Source organism: Panonychus citri, unplaced genomic scaffold, assembly GCF_014898815.1.
Source record: "Panonychus citri isolate SS breed McGregor unplaced genomic scaffold, ASM1489881v1 Contig00138, whole genome shotgun sequence".
NCBI classification, from domain to species: domain Eukaryota; kingdom Metazoa; phylum Arthropoda; class Arachnida; order Trombidiformes; family Tetranychidae; genus Panonychus; species Panonychus citri.
The window spans coordinates 269,947-283,934 of record NW_026515543.1 but is presented as its reverse complement, the minus strand read 5'-3'; the positions used below and the strand labels follow the sequence as shown (position 1 = coordinate 283,934).

General features: G+C 31.8%; 3 protein-coding genes across 3 annotated transcripts; 2 read left to right on the top strand and 1 right to left on the bottom strand.

The window, feature by feature from the left end:
- Positions 1 to 119: 119 nt before the first annotated feature.
- Positions 120 to 2,808, top strand: LOC128393180 (uncharacterized). The gene is made up of 3 exons (XM_053353304.1): positions 120 to 690; positions 782 to 934; positions 1,040 to 2,808. The coding sequence occupies exons 1-3, from the start codon at positions 135 to 137 to the stop codon at positions 1,801 to 1,803; spliced, it is 1,473 nt and encodes a 490-aa protein (XP_053209279.1). The 5' UTR covers positions 120 to 134; the 3' UTR covers positions 1,804 to 2,808.
- A 206-nt stretch (positions 2,809 to 3,014) lies between these two features.
- LOC128393450 (putative inorganic phosphate cotransporter) lies at positions 3,015 to 6,304 on the top strand. The gene is made up of 2 exons (XM_053353633.1): positions 3,015 to 4,285; positions 6,125 to 6,304. Exons 1-2 carry the CDS (start codon positions 3,548 to 3,550, stop codon positions 6,302 to 6,304), a joined length of 918 nt encoding a protein of 305 aa, XP_053209608.1. The 5' UTR covers positions 3,015 to 3,547.
- Positions 6,305 to 9,964: 3,660 nt separating this feature from the next.
- On the bottom strand, positions 9,965 to 13,960 carry LOC128393189 (transcription initiation factor TFIID subunit 5-like). The gene is made up of 5 exons (XM_053353314.1): positions 12,817 to 13,960; positions 11,426 to 12,738; positions 11,085 to 11,162; positions 10,456 to 10,943; positions 9,965 to 10,294 (listed from the first exon to the last, which is right to left on the bottom strand). The coding sequence occupies exons 1-2, from the start codon at positions 13,687 to 13,689 to the stop codon at positions 12,238 to 12,240; spliced, it is 1,374 nt and encodes a 457-aa protein (XP_053209289.1). The 5' UTR covers positions 13,690 to 13,960; the 3' UTR covers positions 9,965 to 10,294; positions 10,456 to 10,943; positions 11,085 to 11,162; positions 11,426 to 12,237.
- Positions 13,961 to 13,988: the final 28 nt, after the last annotated feature.

Below are 13,988 nucleotides of genomic sequence, written 5' to 3'. Positions count from 1 at the left end.
AAGGTCGACAACAACAAATGCTTGGACAAATTCCGAAATCAGCATGTCGGAAGCTTCGAGTATGATGTTACCACCTGATGATCTTTTCGAGACAGAGGTTGGAAGAGAAGTTAATTTCTCTGTGTCCTTGTTGGATGAAGAAGCTATTAAGCTGCCATCGCCTAAACTGCGAACTTTTTACTCTTCCACAAACCAATCCACCATCTCCCATTCTAGCCGATTCGCTTATTGATAGAACACCTTCTCCACCAGCTTCGAGATCAATTTCTTCAACCTCCAGGTCAGCTAATAAATCCAACAGATCCAACAAATCAAACAAATCATCAACCTCATCGACAACAACTCCATTAGTCTCGAGATCAAATACGCGATCAAGTACTCAATCGAATTCTAAATCAAATTCATCACTAACTACTCCATTAGTTTCGAGATCAACTGCCAGGTCGTCCAGAGCATCTTCAATAGCAACAGGTAGATCTGTAGCTAATTCTACTGTCAATTCTTCACTTGCTGACATATCAATTGGTTCACCCAATTCACCGCCTATTTCTCCAGTTAATTCTCCCGTTGCTTCACCAGCTAATTCTACTGTCAATTCCCCAGTTAATTCGCTTGTTAAATCTGCAGGTAACTCACCTAAAAGATTATCATCTATTGTACCAAATGAGGAATTGATAAACAATGAAAATGGTAAATACAATTTTCTCTTTGGTGTTACTCTCAATTGTTATTCCTTAAACTTATTGACCAATTTTTTTCGTTCCTTTCACTTTTATTCAAGATTATGAGAGCATTGAACATGGAGAAATGATGACCAATGAAGATGATGATGCAACAACTTGTCCATTTGTTTCATCTCCGGCAGTTAATCCAACAGTCGAATTGGATAATCCAGTGATCACTAATGATAATATTGATCCTGTTGAAGAGGCTGGTAAGAAAAGTTCAACAACAATTTATATTGAATTAACTCAAATTTAACTGCATTTCGTGCATTTTATGTAAATTATCATCAAATCTAATTCTTATTCTTCTTTAGCCAGAGTATCAACACCGTCTACCAGTCGATTAACGACCTTAATTGAAAAAGTTGCCAGTACACCAGTTAAGATAACCACCCCAAGGAAATCTCTCTCAGGTGTTTCATCAGCCAGAGTATCAACATCATCGACCATTCAACCAACCACCTTAACACCAACTAGAATTAGTTCTTCATCAAGACCTAAAAGATTCCTTAAAAACAAACGAATTCAAACATGGAGAGGAGAACGTCCAATTTATGTTCCATTGGAAAACGGATGCTACAAAATCATCGGCACTTCAGCTCCTCACACTCCAGATTTTATGAAAAGAAAAAAGCGAGTAACATTGAAAAGAAAAAAAATGAACGAACCAAAGGAAAAAGATCCCGAAGACCAAGTCGATGTTTCGGAAACTTTTGTGGAAAAAAGTGACACAACAAAGGAAAAGTTGTCCAAGATTTTCCTTAATCGAGAAAATCTCAACTGGAAAAAATTAAAAGTCCACAAGAATCTTGAACATGCATCACTAATAAAATCAAAGGAAGATAAGCAGATCGTTGGTTATTTCCGTTTTATCGAAAAATGCAACAAACCAGTTAACAAAACAGGAAAATATTTACAATTATACATCCTGATGGAAGGGAGTATCGCCGTCACGATTGAAGATGAGCCCCCGGTTCTGATTAAGAAATTAGATCCAGTGATTATTCCTCCAGAGACAAATTATTCAATGGAAAATATGATTGACGGTGAATCAATTTTACTTTTCGCTATTCTCTGAGTACAAAGATGAAATTTTCCATTGATTTCATATCATCAATTTGTGGTCAACTTTATACAAAGAATCTGACTAATTATTATTATATTGTCACAATCAACTACTCTTCATTTACTTACAAAACATCTTAATTCTTTACTTTCTCATGCTAATTTCTCTTCATCATCACCATGTAAATAGAAAAATGAATTTCTATCAGATGTTTATCCAGTAAAACACAACAATAATCATGAATAAAGGTGAACATCCATTCATCAATTACCCAACTAATCAGAATTGAATTTTCCACGACAGTTCCAGTTAAATGGTTGAATCAAATCAATGATAATCAAACGCTCGATTAAGATTAAATTTACCTCTTCTACAAGAGGGGTTATTAATTATAGTGAAAGTGATCAATTGACAAAAACAAAATTGTGGGTGTTACAAGTTAATTGTTACCCTCCCATTCAATTTTCAGTAATTGTAATTAAATTGGTTTACCTTCATGTTGCTCTTGAAAAGTGAGTTTTTCCTTGAATTTCAGGTTGAATTGCAGATTCATTTCATGAAACTTGTTTTCCATGTTCACTGGATTGAGGTAAACGATTGTTGATAAATTACAACTTTAAATTGATTCTTTAAAGTTAATGTATCATTGATTGTTGTTGATTGTTATTCTCATTTGGTTCACAATTTTTTTTTAATGTCACTCTGATCTCAAATATCCCAATCAGTTGGTGAAAAGAAAACAATATTTTCATAACAAGAAACTTTGATTATCATTCAATCAACTATTTGTGATTGTTTACCTTCAGTATTTTCACCAGAATAAGAATCATCTTTTAATTGTCTTGTCAATTGTGTTTTATGTGATCAACTTCAATTGTCACAATTAAAATTGGAGAATATAATTCAACTGTCTGGCCATCGTCAAAAAGGCTCTTTGTTTAGTTAATTGTTTCTCCTTCTAATTAGGTGATGACTTGAGTTTCTCATCTCATGCAATTGGAATCAACAGAAAAACAGTGAGTGTCACATTCGTCCATTGGAAATTTACCTGAAAAAGACAATCAAATCAAAAGGTTAGTTCTTATTGAGAATAGAAAAAAAACCAAAAAAAAAAAAAGAAAAGAAAAAGATAAATAGATAAATAGATAAATACCAACAAAAGAATAGATAACTTACCTTATTTATCGTTCTCTTCGTGTTTTCATCTTTAATTCATCACAATTATCATCAACTTGTAATCATAATTGTTTCTAATTACAAGTTAATCCTTTAGAATCTCAATGAAATTAATTCCAAACAAAATCCATTTGTAAACAAGTTAAAAAAAGAAGCTTAGATTTGCCTCTTTCTTTTTTCTCTCTCTTTGTTCCTCTCATTTGTTTACATTTTCTTCCCTTTCTCTCCCTCTCTCTCTCTTTCTCTCTCATTTCTAACTGAGCTTCTTTTTATTGTCAACTTTTCATCAGATTTAATTTCAACTGATCAAATCATCGTCAACATTTTAATTCATCATCCAACTGATTCCATGGAAATAATTTCAATCTAATTTCAATGTGATAAATTTTCTGGTTCCACTTTTGTTTTGTTAACAACAATCAACCTTTAACCATAAAGAAACATAAGTGAGAGAGATTGGATTTTCATTTCATCTTCTAGTCATCATTGGATTATCATAGTATCTTCATCATTCACCATAATCTTATTTTTAAATTGTTGTAAATACAAATAGTTTTAATTTAATATTCCATCTTCAATTATGGCCAAAAATTCAAATTCTAGAATCAAATGGAGATTCGTTTTTGTTGCCATTTCCTTTTACGGTTTCATCCTCAATCATGGGATTAAAAATATTCTCAGTGTAACAATCGTTGCCATGTCCGGTTCGGAGATGACCAATAGCACCTCTTCCAATTTAACCTTAAGGTCAAATGAAACTTCCGATGACGATAATAAACTTGACTGGTCCCATTCTACTCGAAACACCGTGTTACAGGCCTTCTTTTATGGGTATGCAGCCTCCCAAATACCCGCTGGACGATTGGCCGAGATTTTTGGTTCTAAGCACATCTTTGGTACTGGTGTTTTCATCTCATCCCTTTTATCATTTGCTTTTCCCTTTGCTGCCCGTTGGTCAGTGGCAGCAGCTTTTGTTTGCCGTCTATTTCAAGGATTATGTTTAGGTGTCACTTTTCCAGCGATGCATTCAATGTATGCCCGATGGGCACCGATTGGTGAAAGATCAATGGTTGGTTCATTTATCTATTCGGGTGGACCTATTGGAATTGTTTTCTCTGGTACTCTGGCTGGTTTTCTTTCGGGAACTGATTGGCTTGGTGGTTGGCCTGCTATCTATTATATACTCGGTGGTGCTGGTGTTGTTTGGTACATACTTTGGTGTACTCTTGTCTACGAGTCACCTGAAGCTCACCCATGGATTAATGAGAGAGAGGTTTCTCTCATCAATTTAGGAAGAGCTAAAACTCAAGACAATAAGGTGAGTGAACATTGAACATTCATCATGTTCTCGAAGGAAATTTTCCTATCTTTGTTTATTCAGAACTTTTATTCCTCTCTCTTTCTCTCTTTCAATTTGGATAGTGAGAAGAATTCAAAACATGAATACATAAGAGAGAGAGAAAGAGAGAGAAAGAAGAGAGAGATAAAGAACTCGATATTGACTTAAGAAAACAGCTCATTCGAAGGCCATTCTGGTTCGGTAGAGGTTATTGTGTCTAATGTGACCTATTTTGTTGATTTAATTGTTATTAGCCAAGCGAAAGTGTGTTATTGTTAAAAAGATACTGAGAAAAGGTAACAATTAATTGTTCCTCTTTTTATTTTGTACTCATTCAACTGACATTTATTCAAGTTAATTGTTGGTTTAAATCAGAAGGTGTTCAGCTTTGATTGTATAAATTGTTTGAACAGAATTGAATAATCATGTTCACCGAAACTCTGATCACAATTGAGGAAGAAGAGGAGTGAAGATTAATCTAATTAACTAATCCAATTCAATCTAATTATTATAACTATGATCAACTTCTCTCTCATTGTATCTGTATTTCTAATTGTGTACTTTCAACTTAAATTGTTGCCAATTAATTATCTCAATATTTCCCTCCTATCATTTTTTTGTTGATTATTGAAGTGACAACAAAAAAGTTTGGAAAGTTACTAATCAATTAATTTTTCTATCAATTAAAACCAATAGATTAACATAATCAGATTACAGTTAATCAAAGATCAACATTTGAGATTTATTCTCATCAATTTTAATCTTTGAACATTAATAGATTAACGGATTTTGATTAATCTACCCAAAGTATATTCAGTTAATATTGATTAGTTATCAATTATTTTTTTTCGCTAAATTGATACGATGACATAAACGAATTGTTGTAAATTAGTTAATCAATTAATTGCTAATATTAATCAATGGAATTTTAAACATGGTTGTCATTTATCAGCAACAATTTAGATTCAAGTTAATTGTTTCAATATTTTAATCTTTTCACTGTTTGGTTGGTTTTTCTTCAAGTTTCAATTCTACACCAACAATTTACTAATCACAATTAACATGATAATGGTTTCAAGTTGATATTTATTTCAAGACCATTATCAATATAATTACCCTTGACATGGGAAATTCATGTTCATCACTTCACAGATCATGTAACAATTAACTAAATACAGGAAGTTAAATGTTATATTTTTTTCACTTAACTGATTTAAAGTTTAAATAGTCATTCCTGATGGTTAATTAAAATTATATATTGGCCAATCAACAGCTACAATTAAGCTAGCAAGAAAAAAAATATACTAATTGTCAACTCATTCAACAGTTTTTTTTGTTGTTGTTGATTGATCATCATTGATTGTCAGCAATACAATTAACTTGTAATATATTTGCTGTTAATCATATCTATGAATGATCATGGCTGCAAGTGATTTAATTATTGTTAGCAATTTATCATCTCAGGCAATTAAATGCTTATATCAACAGTTTTTAATCATCTTCTCATAGATTTTGTTATTATCTCATTTATATTTTTTGTGAGTATTGATTTAATGATCTTCCGGTTGACAATAACATGATTAAAACATAGACTGATTAATTGATTATCATTTTCTTTCAACGTTAATCATTGTTATTAAAACAGACAAATATGTAAACATTAATTGCACCATCGTCTCAATCAACCTTGTGATCACAATCACAATCACATTATTGTTGATCAATTACTTTTCCCATCGGAATGATTTCCAGAACAATTATCTTGATCTGATCTTTTTTTCTATTCTTTTTAATCATGTTTCTGAATTATCTCCTCAGATTCCACCGCTTCCAATTGAAGAAATGTTGACTTCCCTTCCCTTGTACGCAGCGATCGCAAGTCAATTTGCTTACACGTGGGGACTTTACGTGGCCGCGACCCAAGAGCCCACTTATTTGGCTGAGATTTTGGGCATGAAAATTGAATCGGTAAGAATTGAGGATGAACATCAATTATAATAATAATGATAATGAAGGGAAAAGCTTATTTGAAAAAAAGGATTCACACAAGTTTTTGTTTTCAACAATTAGAGTTAATTGTTTACACTAAAGTGTTTGAAAAAAATTGAGATGCTGGTTTGGAGACAATGGACTTAAATTAATCGGTTGATTGCAGATAATTAAGGCATTTTTGGTGAATTATTTGGACAAGTGTATAATTGAATATAATGATAATTGTGATTATGAATCCTTTGTATCTCCCATGTAATTTTTCCTGATTAAACCAATCGGATTTAATTGGAACAGTTGATGAGATACTTTCGATTGTTGTTTCTTTTAGTTGCTTTGATTAATTAGTAATAAGTATCAGCAGTTAAAAAAAAGGCGGATTCATTGATAGTTGGGTTGTAATCAAATTTGTGGATGCTTATTGAAATGATTAAATAAATTGTTGTAATATTTGTACGTTCGACCACATAATCGACATCGATAGAGAAAAAGGTGAGAAGTTAAATGGTTTTTGATGGCCCGAATTTTGGTTGATTTACCTGCGGCCGAATGACAGGTTCCAGCGTGTGGTGGGTATAAACAAACGTAAAATTTATCCTCTTTACCAATTACAGAGGAAAATACTTTCTCCATCATTTCTTTGTTAATTGAACGATTTCCATTGAAAATTTGGTAACACAATCCAGTTGGATGATGGGTGAAAATGTACATATCATCAACTTCGAGTCCAATATCGTTAACAGTTTCACCTTGTTGACCACCACTGTTAATTATTAATGGTTGATCCAACATATCCATTGGGTCATCATCATTTTCTGAGATCAATCCAAGTCTGAGATCAGTTGAATCATTATCCTGGTAAGATTCATCTTCTAATTGTTGTTTAATTATCTTATTTTTAACAGTTACTCCTATAGGAGACTTATTTTTACGCTTGGTCACTTTAAGCTCTTTGATAATTTCATTTTTTAATTGGTAAATGGTTTGATCATCATCTTCAGCTTCTTCCATCAGATCAACACCAGATTGTAATGAAGATGAAGATCTAAATTGAGGAGATTCATAATAATTAACCTTATTACCAATATTATTGTAAAGTATATTGGGCATTAATCCATGACTATTATTATTATTATTATTATTAACTGTTACTAGATTTTTTGAAGAGACACCATCAATATAATTTGGTGAACGTCGGGTTACGGTAGGTTTACGTCGGGAACGAGGTAAACTGACTTGTATTGCTTTATCAACCATAAATGGTGATTCTGTTTGCATACCAACATCACGATAGGTAATAAAAGGTACATCGTAATCATCATTAACAGTATAATCATCCTCTAGATTGCTTAAGCCATCATCATCCGAGTCAATTAATTTAACAGTATTTGATTCGGTTTCAACGAAATTATCAAACTTTGCTTGCACTTCAATTCCATTAGCAAGTACTGATTATAATTATAATGGTGATGGTAGTGGTGGTGGTGGTGTAATAATCGAGGAGGAAGGTATAGATTCTCAGGTAAATGGTTAGAAACAAAACTTAATCACTGTCACATTAAAGGCTTTGTTTTCAATTTTCCCAGACAAACCAACCAACTTAATTGCACTAAATTGAGATGAAGAAAAGCAATAGAAAAAAAAAAAAGAACAGGATTAATATACAAATTGTCAACAATTTAAATGGAGAGATTAAAAAGAGAAACAATAATAGAAAAATATACAATAAATGGTGATTCTGTTTGCATACCAACATCACGATAGGTAATAAAAGGTACATCGTAATCATCATTAACAGTATAATCATCCTCTAGATTGCTTAAGCCATCATCATCCGAGTCAATTAATTTAACAGTATTTGATTCGGTTTCAACGAAATTTATCAAACTTTGCTTGCACTTCAATTCCATTAGCAAGTACTGATTATAATTATAATGGTGATGGTAGTGGTGGTGGTGGTGTAATAATCGAGGAGGAGGGAAAGGTATAGATTCTCGGGTAAATGGTTAGAGAAACAAAACTTAATCACTGTCACATTAAAGGCTTTGTTTTCAATTTTCGCCAGACAAACCAACCAACTTAATTGCACTAAATTGAGATGAAGAGAAAGCAATAGAAAAAGAAAAAAATAAAGAACAGGATTAATATACAAATTGTCAACAATTTAAATGGAGAGAAATTAAAAAAAGAGAAACAATAATAGAAAAATATACAAAAGAGAAAAGAAAAAAATGTAAAAAGAAAGAGAAAAAGAAAGTAAATGTAAGGATGAGGTTAGTTGTGTTTCTGTAACAAGAAAAAACAACTTGGTGTATGTTTGATTAATTAAGATGATTTCATTTCTCTTTTATCATTTAAATTACTATTGTAAACTTACCTTGGGAATTTAGGTTTGTGGTGATGATTTAATCACATTATAAGGAACAATTTAGAGAGAGAATTTGGTTTAATGGTTGAGCTTTTGGTGTGACGATTTTGGATTAACGGGATGGACACAAAGGAAAAACAAAGAGTAGAACAAAAAATGAATAACAAATGAGAATATTATTGTAAAGTATATTGGGCATTAATCCATGACTATTATTATTATTATTATTATTAACTGTTACTAGATTTTTTGAAGAGACACCATCAATATAATTTGGTGAACGTCGGGTTACGGTAGGTTTACGTCGGGAACGAGGTAAACTGACTTGTATTGCTTTATCAACCATAAATGGTGATTCTGTTTGCATACCAACATCACGATAGGTAATAAAAGGTACATCGTAATCATCATTAACAGTATAATCATCCTCTAGATTGCTTAAGCCATCATCATCCGAGTCAATTAATTTAACAGTATTTGATTCGGTTTCAACGAAATTTATCAAACTTTGCTTGCACTTCAATTCCATTAGCAAGTACTGATTATAATTATAATGGTGATGGTAGTGGTGGTGGTGGTGTAATAATCGAGGAGGAGGGAAAGGTATAGATTCTCGGGTAAATGGTTAGAGAAACAAAACTTAATCACTGTCATTAAAGGCTTTGTTTTCAATTTCGCCAGACAAACCAACCAACTTAATTGCACTAAATTGAGATGAAGAGAAAGCAATAGAAAAGAAAAAATAAAGAACAGGATTAATATACAAATTGTCAACAATTTAAATGGAGAAATTAAAAAGAGAAACAATAATAGAAAAATATACAAAGAGAAAGAAAAATGTAAAAAGAAAGAGAAAAAGAAAGTAAATGTAAGGATGAGGTTAGTTGTGTTTCTGTAACAAGAAAAAACAACTTGGTGTATGTTTGATTAATTAAGATGATTTCATTTCTCTTTTATCATTTAAATTACTATTGTAAACTTACCTTGGGAATTTAGGTTTGTGGTGATGATTTAATCACATTATAAGGAACAATTTAGAGAGAGAATTTGGTTTAATGGTTGAGCTTTTGGTGTGACGATTTTGGATTAACGGGATGGACACAAAGGAAAAACAAAGAGTAGAACAAAAAATGAATAACAAATGAGAGAGAAAAAGAAAAGGAAAAAGATAAACTCGCCTGGTTACTTTTTCTCTTTCTTTTTTTCTCTCTTTTTTCTCTGAGCATGTTCACTTTTTCTGATTTATCATTTTTTTCGCATATTTTGTGTCAATTATTATTATTATTATTATTGGTAATCAATTGGAATTTTTAAGCCTTTTGTCTTTTAATTACTATAATTAACATTGTAACATTTTTAACACTATTGTTAACTTTGTTTGATTGGGATTAGAATTTACAATTATCATTTGTATGTTTGGGATACATTTCATTTAGAATTTTTGTTTCAGGCTTTAAGGTTTAGTGATTGTTTTTCTTTTTCCGCTGTAACGAATTCAGCTAATTCCATTTCACTTCGAATCATAATGAATTCATTTCGCTTCCAAAATTGTCTGCATAAGATTATAATCAAAAAAGTTAAGAAAATCCTGTTGAAATAGTTGTCGTTCTTGAGATACTCCGGTTCAAGATCTAAACAGATCCAATGGTAAACGAGACCGTACAAATTAACCAACGATACAAACATGAAAATAACAAGAAAAAATCACAACAATAAATTAATTAGTTCAATCAATTAGTCTAATTAAATTATAATAATCAAGAGACAATCAAATACCCTTGAGACTTTTCACCGTCATAATTATTATCAGGATCTATCTTTTGTATTTAGGAGCAGCATTAGAACCAGCGATGAATTGCAGCAGGTTGATCACAAAGAGCTGTCGATCTGTGGAATCCTCGTCTCCCCACTAATCTACTCGATAATCTCAATAATTGAACAAATTTAAAAGACATAATTGTAATCAGTTAAATGACAACAAACAAGAAAATCTCATTTCCAAAAAATCAAAACAAAAACAAAAAACCTACGAAAAGGTAACGACATCTCGTGAGTTATAAGTTTACTTTTTTTACTTTTTCGCTGAAAATAAAACTTTGATTAAGTTTCTATGAAATCAACTCTTTGTTGATCTATGAAGAGTTAATTTTTGTTTCTCTATTTAATTGTTACAATTAAATTAATCCATTCTCTGAGCGAGTCTTAAGTTGATAAGTGAAATTGTTGAGTTGACAAGCACTTGTATCGTCTTACCGACCCAATGATCTTGATGAACTTGAGCTTAAAATGGAAAAATGAAATTTTATTAATCAATATCATTGAATTTTCTACAATCAAGGAAAATGTTAGGTAAGCCAGGTGAAAGGTAAAGTTAGAGTATGAGGAGCAGTGAAAAGGTAAGAAACACGGGTAACATTTTACCTTCTAGGCTGTGAAGAGAAGATAAAGTTCTCGAGGCTTTGCATCCATTGGAAGGCCACTGACAAATAATGTTCGTACCTAAGGTTAGAACATGATGAAGTTGAAGAAAAAAGTAAACGAAAGCAAAAAGAAATACAAGAAACGGTACAAAAGTAGAAGAGAAATGAAAAAATATCAAAGGGAAGGAGAGAATGATAGAGAGAAAGAGAGGTAGAGAAGAGTTATGTTCGAAAAACGAATATAAAGAAATAAAAGAAATAAAAACTAATATCGTAAAAATTTTCGAATTTCGGTGAGAGAGGGAGAGAGAAAAGAAATTAACAGAAATGTTATCAACTCACCTCTTCTTCAGGGAAATTATTGACTGAATCCATACTCTGGCTTAAAGTCATTGAGAAGAGTGAAGAGACAATTTTCTTTGGTTCGAAATCAACAGATAGTAATAAGATTTAATTGAGAACCGATGGTTTCCGAGGTAAATTGTAAATGACATATTCTCAGTCGAGGAGTTTGTTACTTTTCCTCTTCTCTTTTCATCTTCTTCTTTCGCACTTTCACCGACAGACAAAGGTAATTCTCTTTCTTTCCCTATTATATTTCGACTTAGCCATTTATTGGATAACATTAGTAACAGTTACAATAAAAGAAATGAACAATCAACTAAATTACTTTGGCCCATGGAGAATAAACCTAAACTTATATATACAATTGAATTGAAAAATTTAAAAGACATAATTGTAATCAGTTAAAAGACAACAAACAAGAAAATCTAATTTCCAAAAAATCAAAACAAAAACAAAAAACCTACGAAAAGGTAACGAAATCTGATGAGCTATTCACTAAATTGTAATTTCCCGGTAAATAGTTATCATTAATTTTGCTTCTTATTATGAATTAAAATGATCATAATGATTGATAAGCAACAATTTTCATTGATAATTAAGTTTTCAATTTCAAAATTAAGTGATTTTGATTAATTGTCACGGGTTATCTAAGTATGAAAATACAGAGGGAAATCTTTGATTTTACTGAATTTAATCAGTAGATTTGAAGGTAATCATTTTGCTAAGTTTTATGTTTGATTTGTTATGTTGTTTTACAATGATTATGATGATTAAGTGGTTGATGATTGGTGTATAATCGTAAAAAATTTCTAATGTAAAACTCCTGCAGCCAAGACTAAATTTCTTCGAGTAAAATGAATAGCGATTACATTAGTTGCTTTAGTCTTAAATGTTTTCAGAAGGATTTTATCGGTATTCGTTCTGACCGTTGGTGATCTTGCCATGTTCATATCTTCAGAATCAGCTTCATCTAATAGTTTAGCCAAATCCCAAAGGATGATACAATCATCGGCACCACCAGAAGCCAACATAACACCATCTCTACTAATTGATAGGGAATAAATTGTCTCAGTATGACCCGGAAGACAAGCGATTAGATAACCATGAGTTAAATCCCAGATGAAAATCTTTTTATCTTCTCCACCGGAAACCAAATATCGACCGCAAGTAGTAAACAAAAGAGTATAAATTTTTGCTTTGTGTCCAGTAAAGTATCGGACACATTGGCCAGTTAAAACATCCCACAGTCGAATAGTTTTATCGGTTGATCCAGTGGCAACATAATTAGAATTGGGATGAAATTGAATACACTGAAAGAAGAAAGAAAATCAAAAATTATTAATAAATAAATTGAAAATCGAAACAAAAAACCAAAGGTATTCTCTTACATCGACATCTGATAAATGTCCGACAAAAAATCGTAAAGGTTGGTGAGAATCGGTGGACCAAAGACGAGCTGTACGATCGTGGCCACAAGAGGCAAAGTAATAACCGTGTGGACTGAATACCGCTCCCCATACAGGGAAACAATGTCCTTTGTAACAACAGATATTTGTCCATGTCTGCATACTCCATAATCTAATTGTTGAATCTTCGGAAGAGGAAAGTAAAAGATTTCTATCAGGACTGAAAGATAGTGAATAAACTGGACCATTGTGACCATTTAAAACTTTGAGATCGGTGGCACTTTTTTCATCCATCATTCTAACCAAAACATCATCGGCTTCTCGATCAATAAAGTCCAAATCTTGAGCTGATTTCATGGTTCGCAGTTTGTTGGGTGTTAATGACCAGACTTTTATCGTTGAATCTGATAGACCAACACTTAAAAGTGATGAATCTTCAGAGATTTCCACACATAGAACGGCCATATTGTTATTCACATTGGCATTTAGTAGAGTATAAAAACAAATAGAAGGTAAAACTTCACTATTTAACTTTAGACATCTTGTTGCTTCTCTCATACGGTGAATTTTATCCAATTTTTCAGCATCTCTCAATTCAGGCAATGGAATCCTAGTGGATGGAGGAGCATTTGGATCATTTCGAGCTCTCTTGGAAAGTAATGTGTCTCTTTTTGACTTCTTTTTCTTGGGTTTCTCCCCAGATTCACCTGTAGCATCGGCGGTATTGTCATCACCATCATCGTCCAAAGTGGATAAATTTATCTCTGGTTCTTTCAATAAACCAACGTAAACTTTTGATTTATTGATCTCTCTAATAGCATCTACATCAAGACCATCACCAAGCTTATGATCCATTTTTGTTTCTATTCAATTAAATTCAAATTAACCGACATAAAACAAAATCAGCTGAAATCTTTTACTATTGAGCCAAAATCTTAACCAAAACAAAAAGAGTCAAAATAAAAATATCAACAAAAACACAAGAAAGGAAAGATTTCAATTTACACCAATTGGTTCCACTATTAAAGAAACAATTACAGAAACAATTTTTAAAGATAAAAGTAAATGTTAATCAATAACAATTAATAAATTAAAAGCCAAAAATTATCAGATTGACAATTAGACAAAAATTAACGTTTTTTCATTAAGCTCAT

What these genes read in the sequence shown, in the direction of transcription:
- LOC128393189 (XM_053353314.1), bottom strand. Translation starts at nt 13,689, where the DNA reads ATGGATCATAAGCTTGGTGATGGTCTTGATGTAGATGCTATTAGAGAG. An exon ending in GACATTTATCAGATGTCGAT is followed by an intron (nt 12,739 to 12,816) that starts GTAAGAGAATAC and finishes TTCTTCTTTCAG; the next exon opens with TGTATTCAATTTCATCCCAA.
- LOC128393180 (XM_053353304.1), top strand. Translation starts at nt 135, where the DNA reads ATGAAGAAGCTATTAAGCTGCCATCGCCTAAACTGCGAACTTTTTACT. An exon ending in ATTGATAAACAATGAAAATG is followed by an intron (nt 691 to 781) that starts GTAAATACAATT and finishes CTTTTATTCAAG; the next exon opens with ATTATGAGAGCATTGAACAT. An exon ending in TGATCCTGTTGAAGAGGCTG is followed by an intron (nt 935 to 1,039) that starts GTAAGAAAAGTT and finishes ATTCTTCTTTAG; the next exon opens with CCAGAGTATCAACACCGTCT.
- LOC128393450 (XM_053353633.1), top strand. Translation starts at nt 3,548, where the DNA reads ATGGCCAAAAATTCAAATTCTAGAATCAAATGGAGATTCGTTTTTGTT. An exon ending in CTAAAACTCAAGACAATAAG is followed by an intron (nt 4,286 to 6,124) that starts GTGAGTGAACAT and finishes TTATCTCCTCAG; the next exon opens with ATTCCACCGCTTCCAATTGA.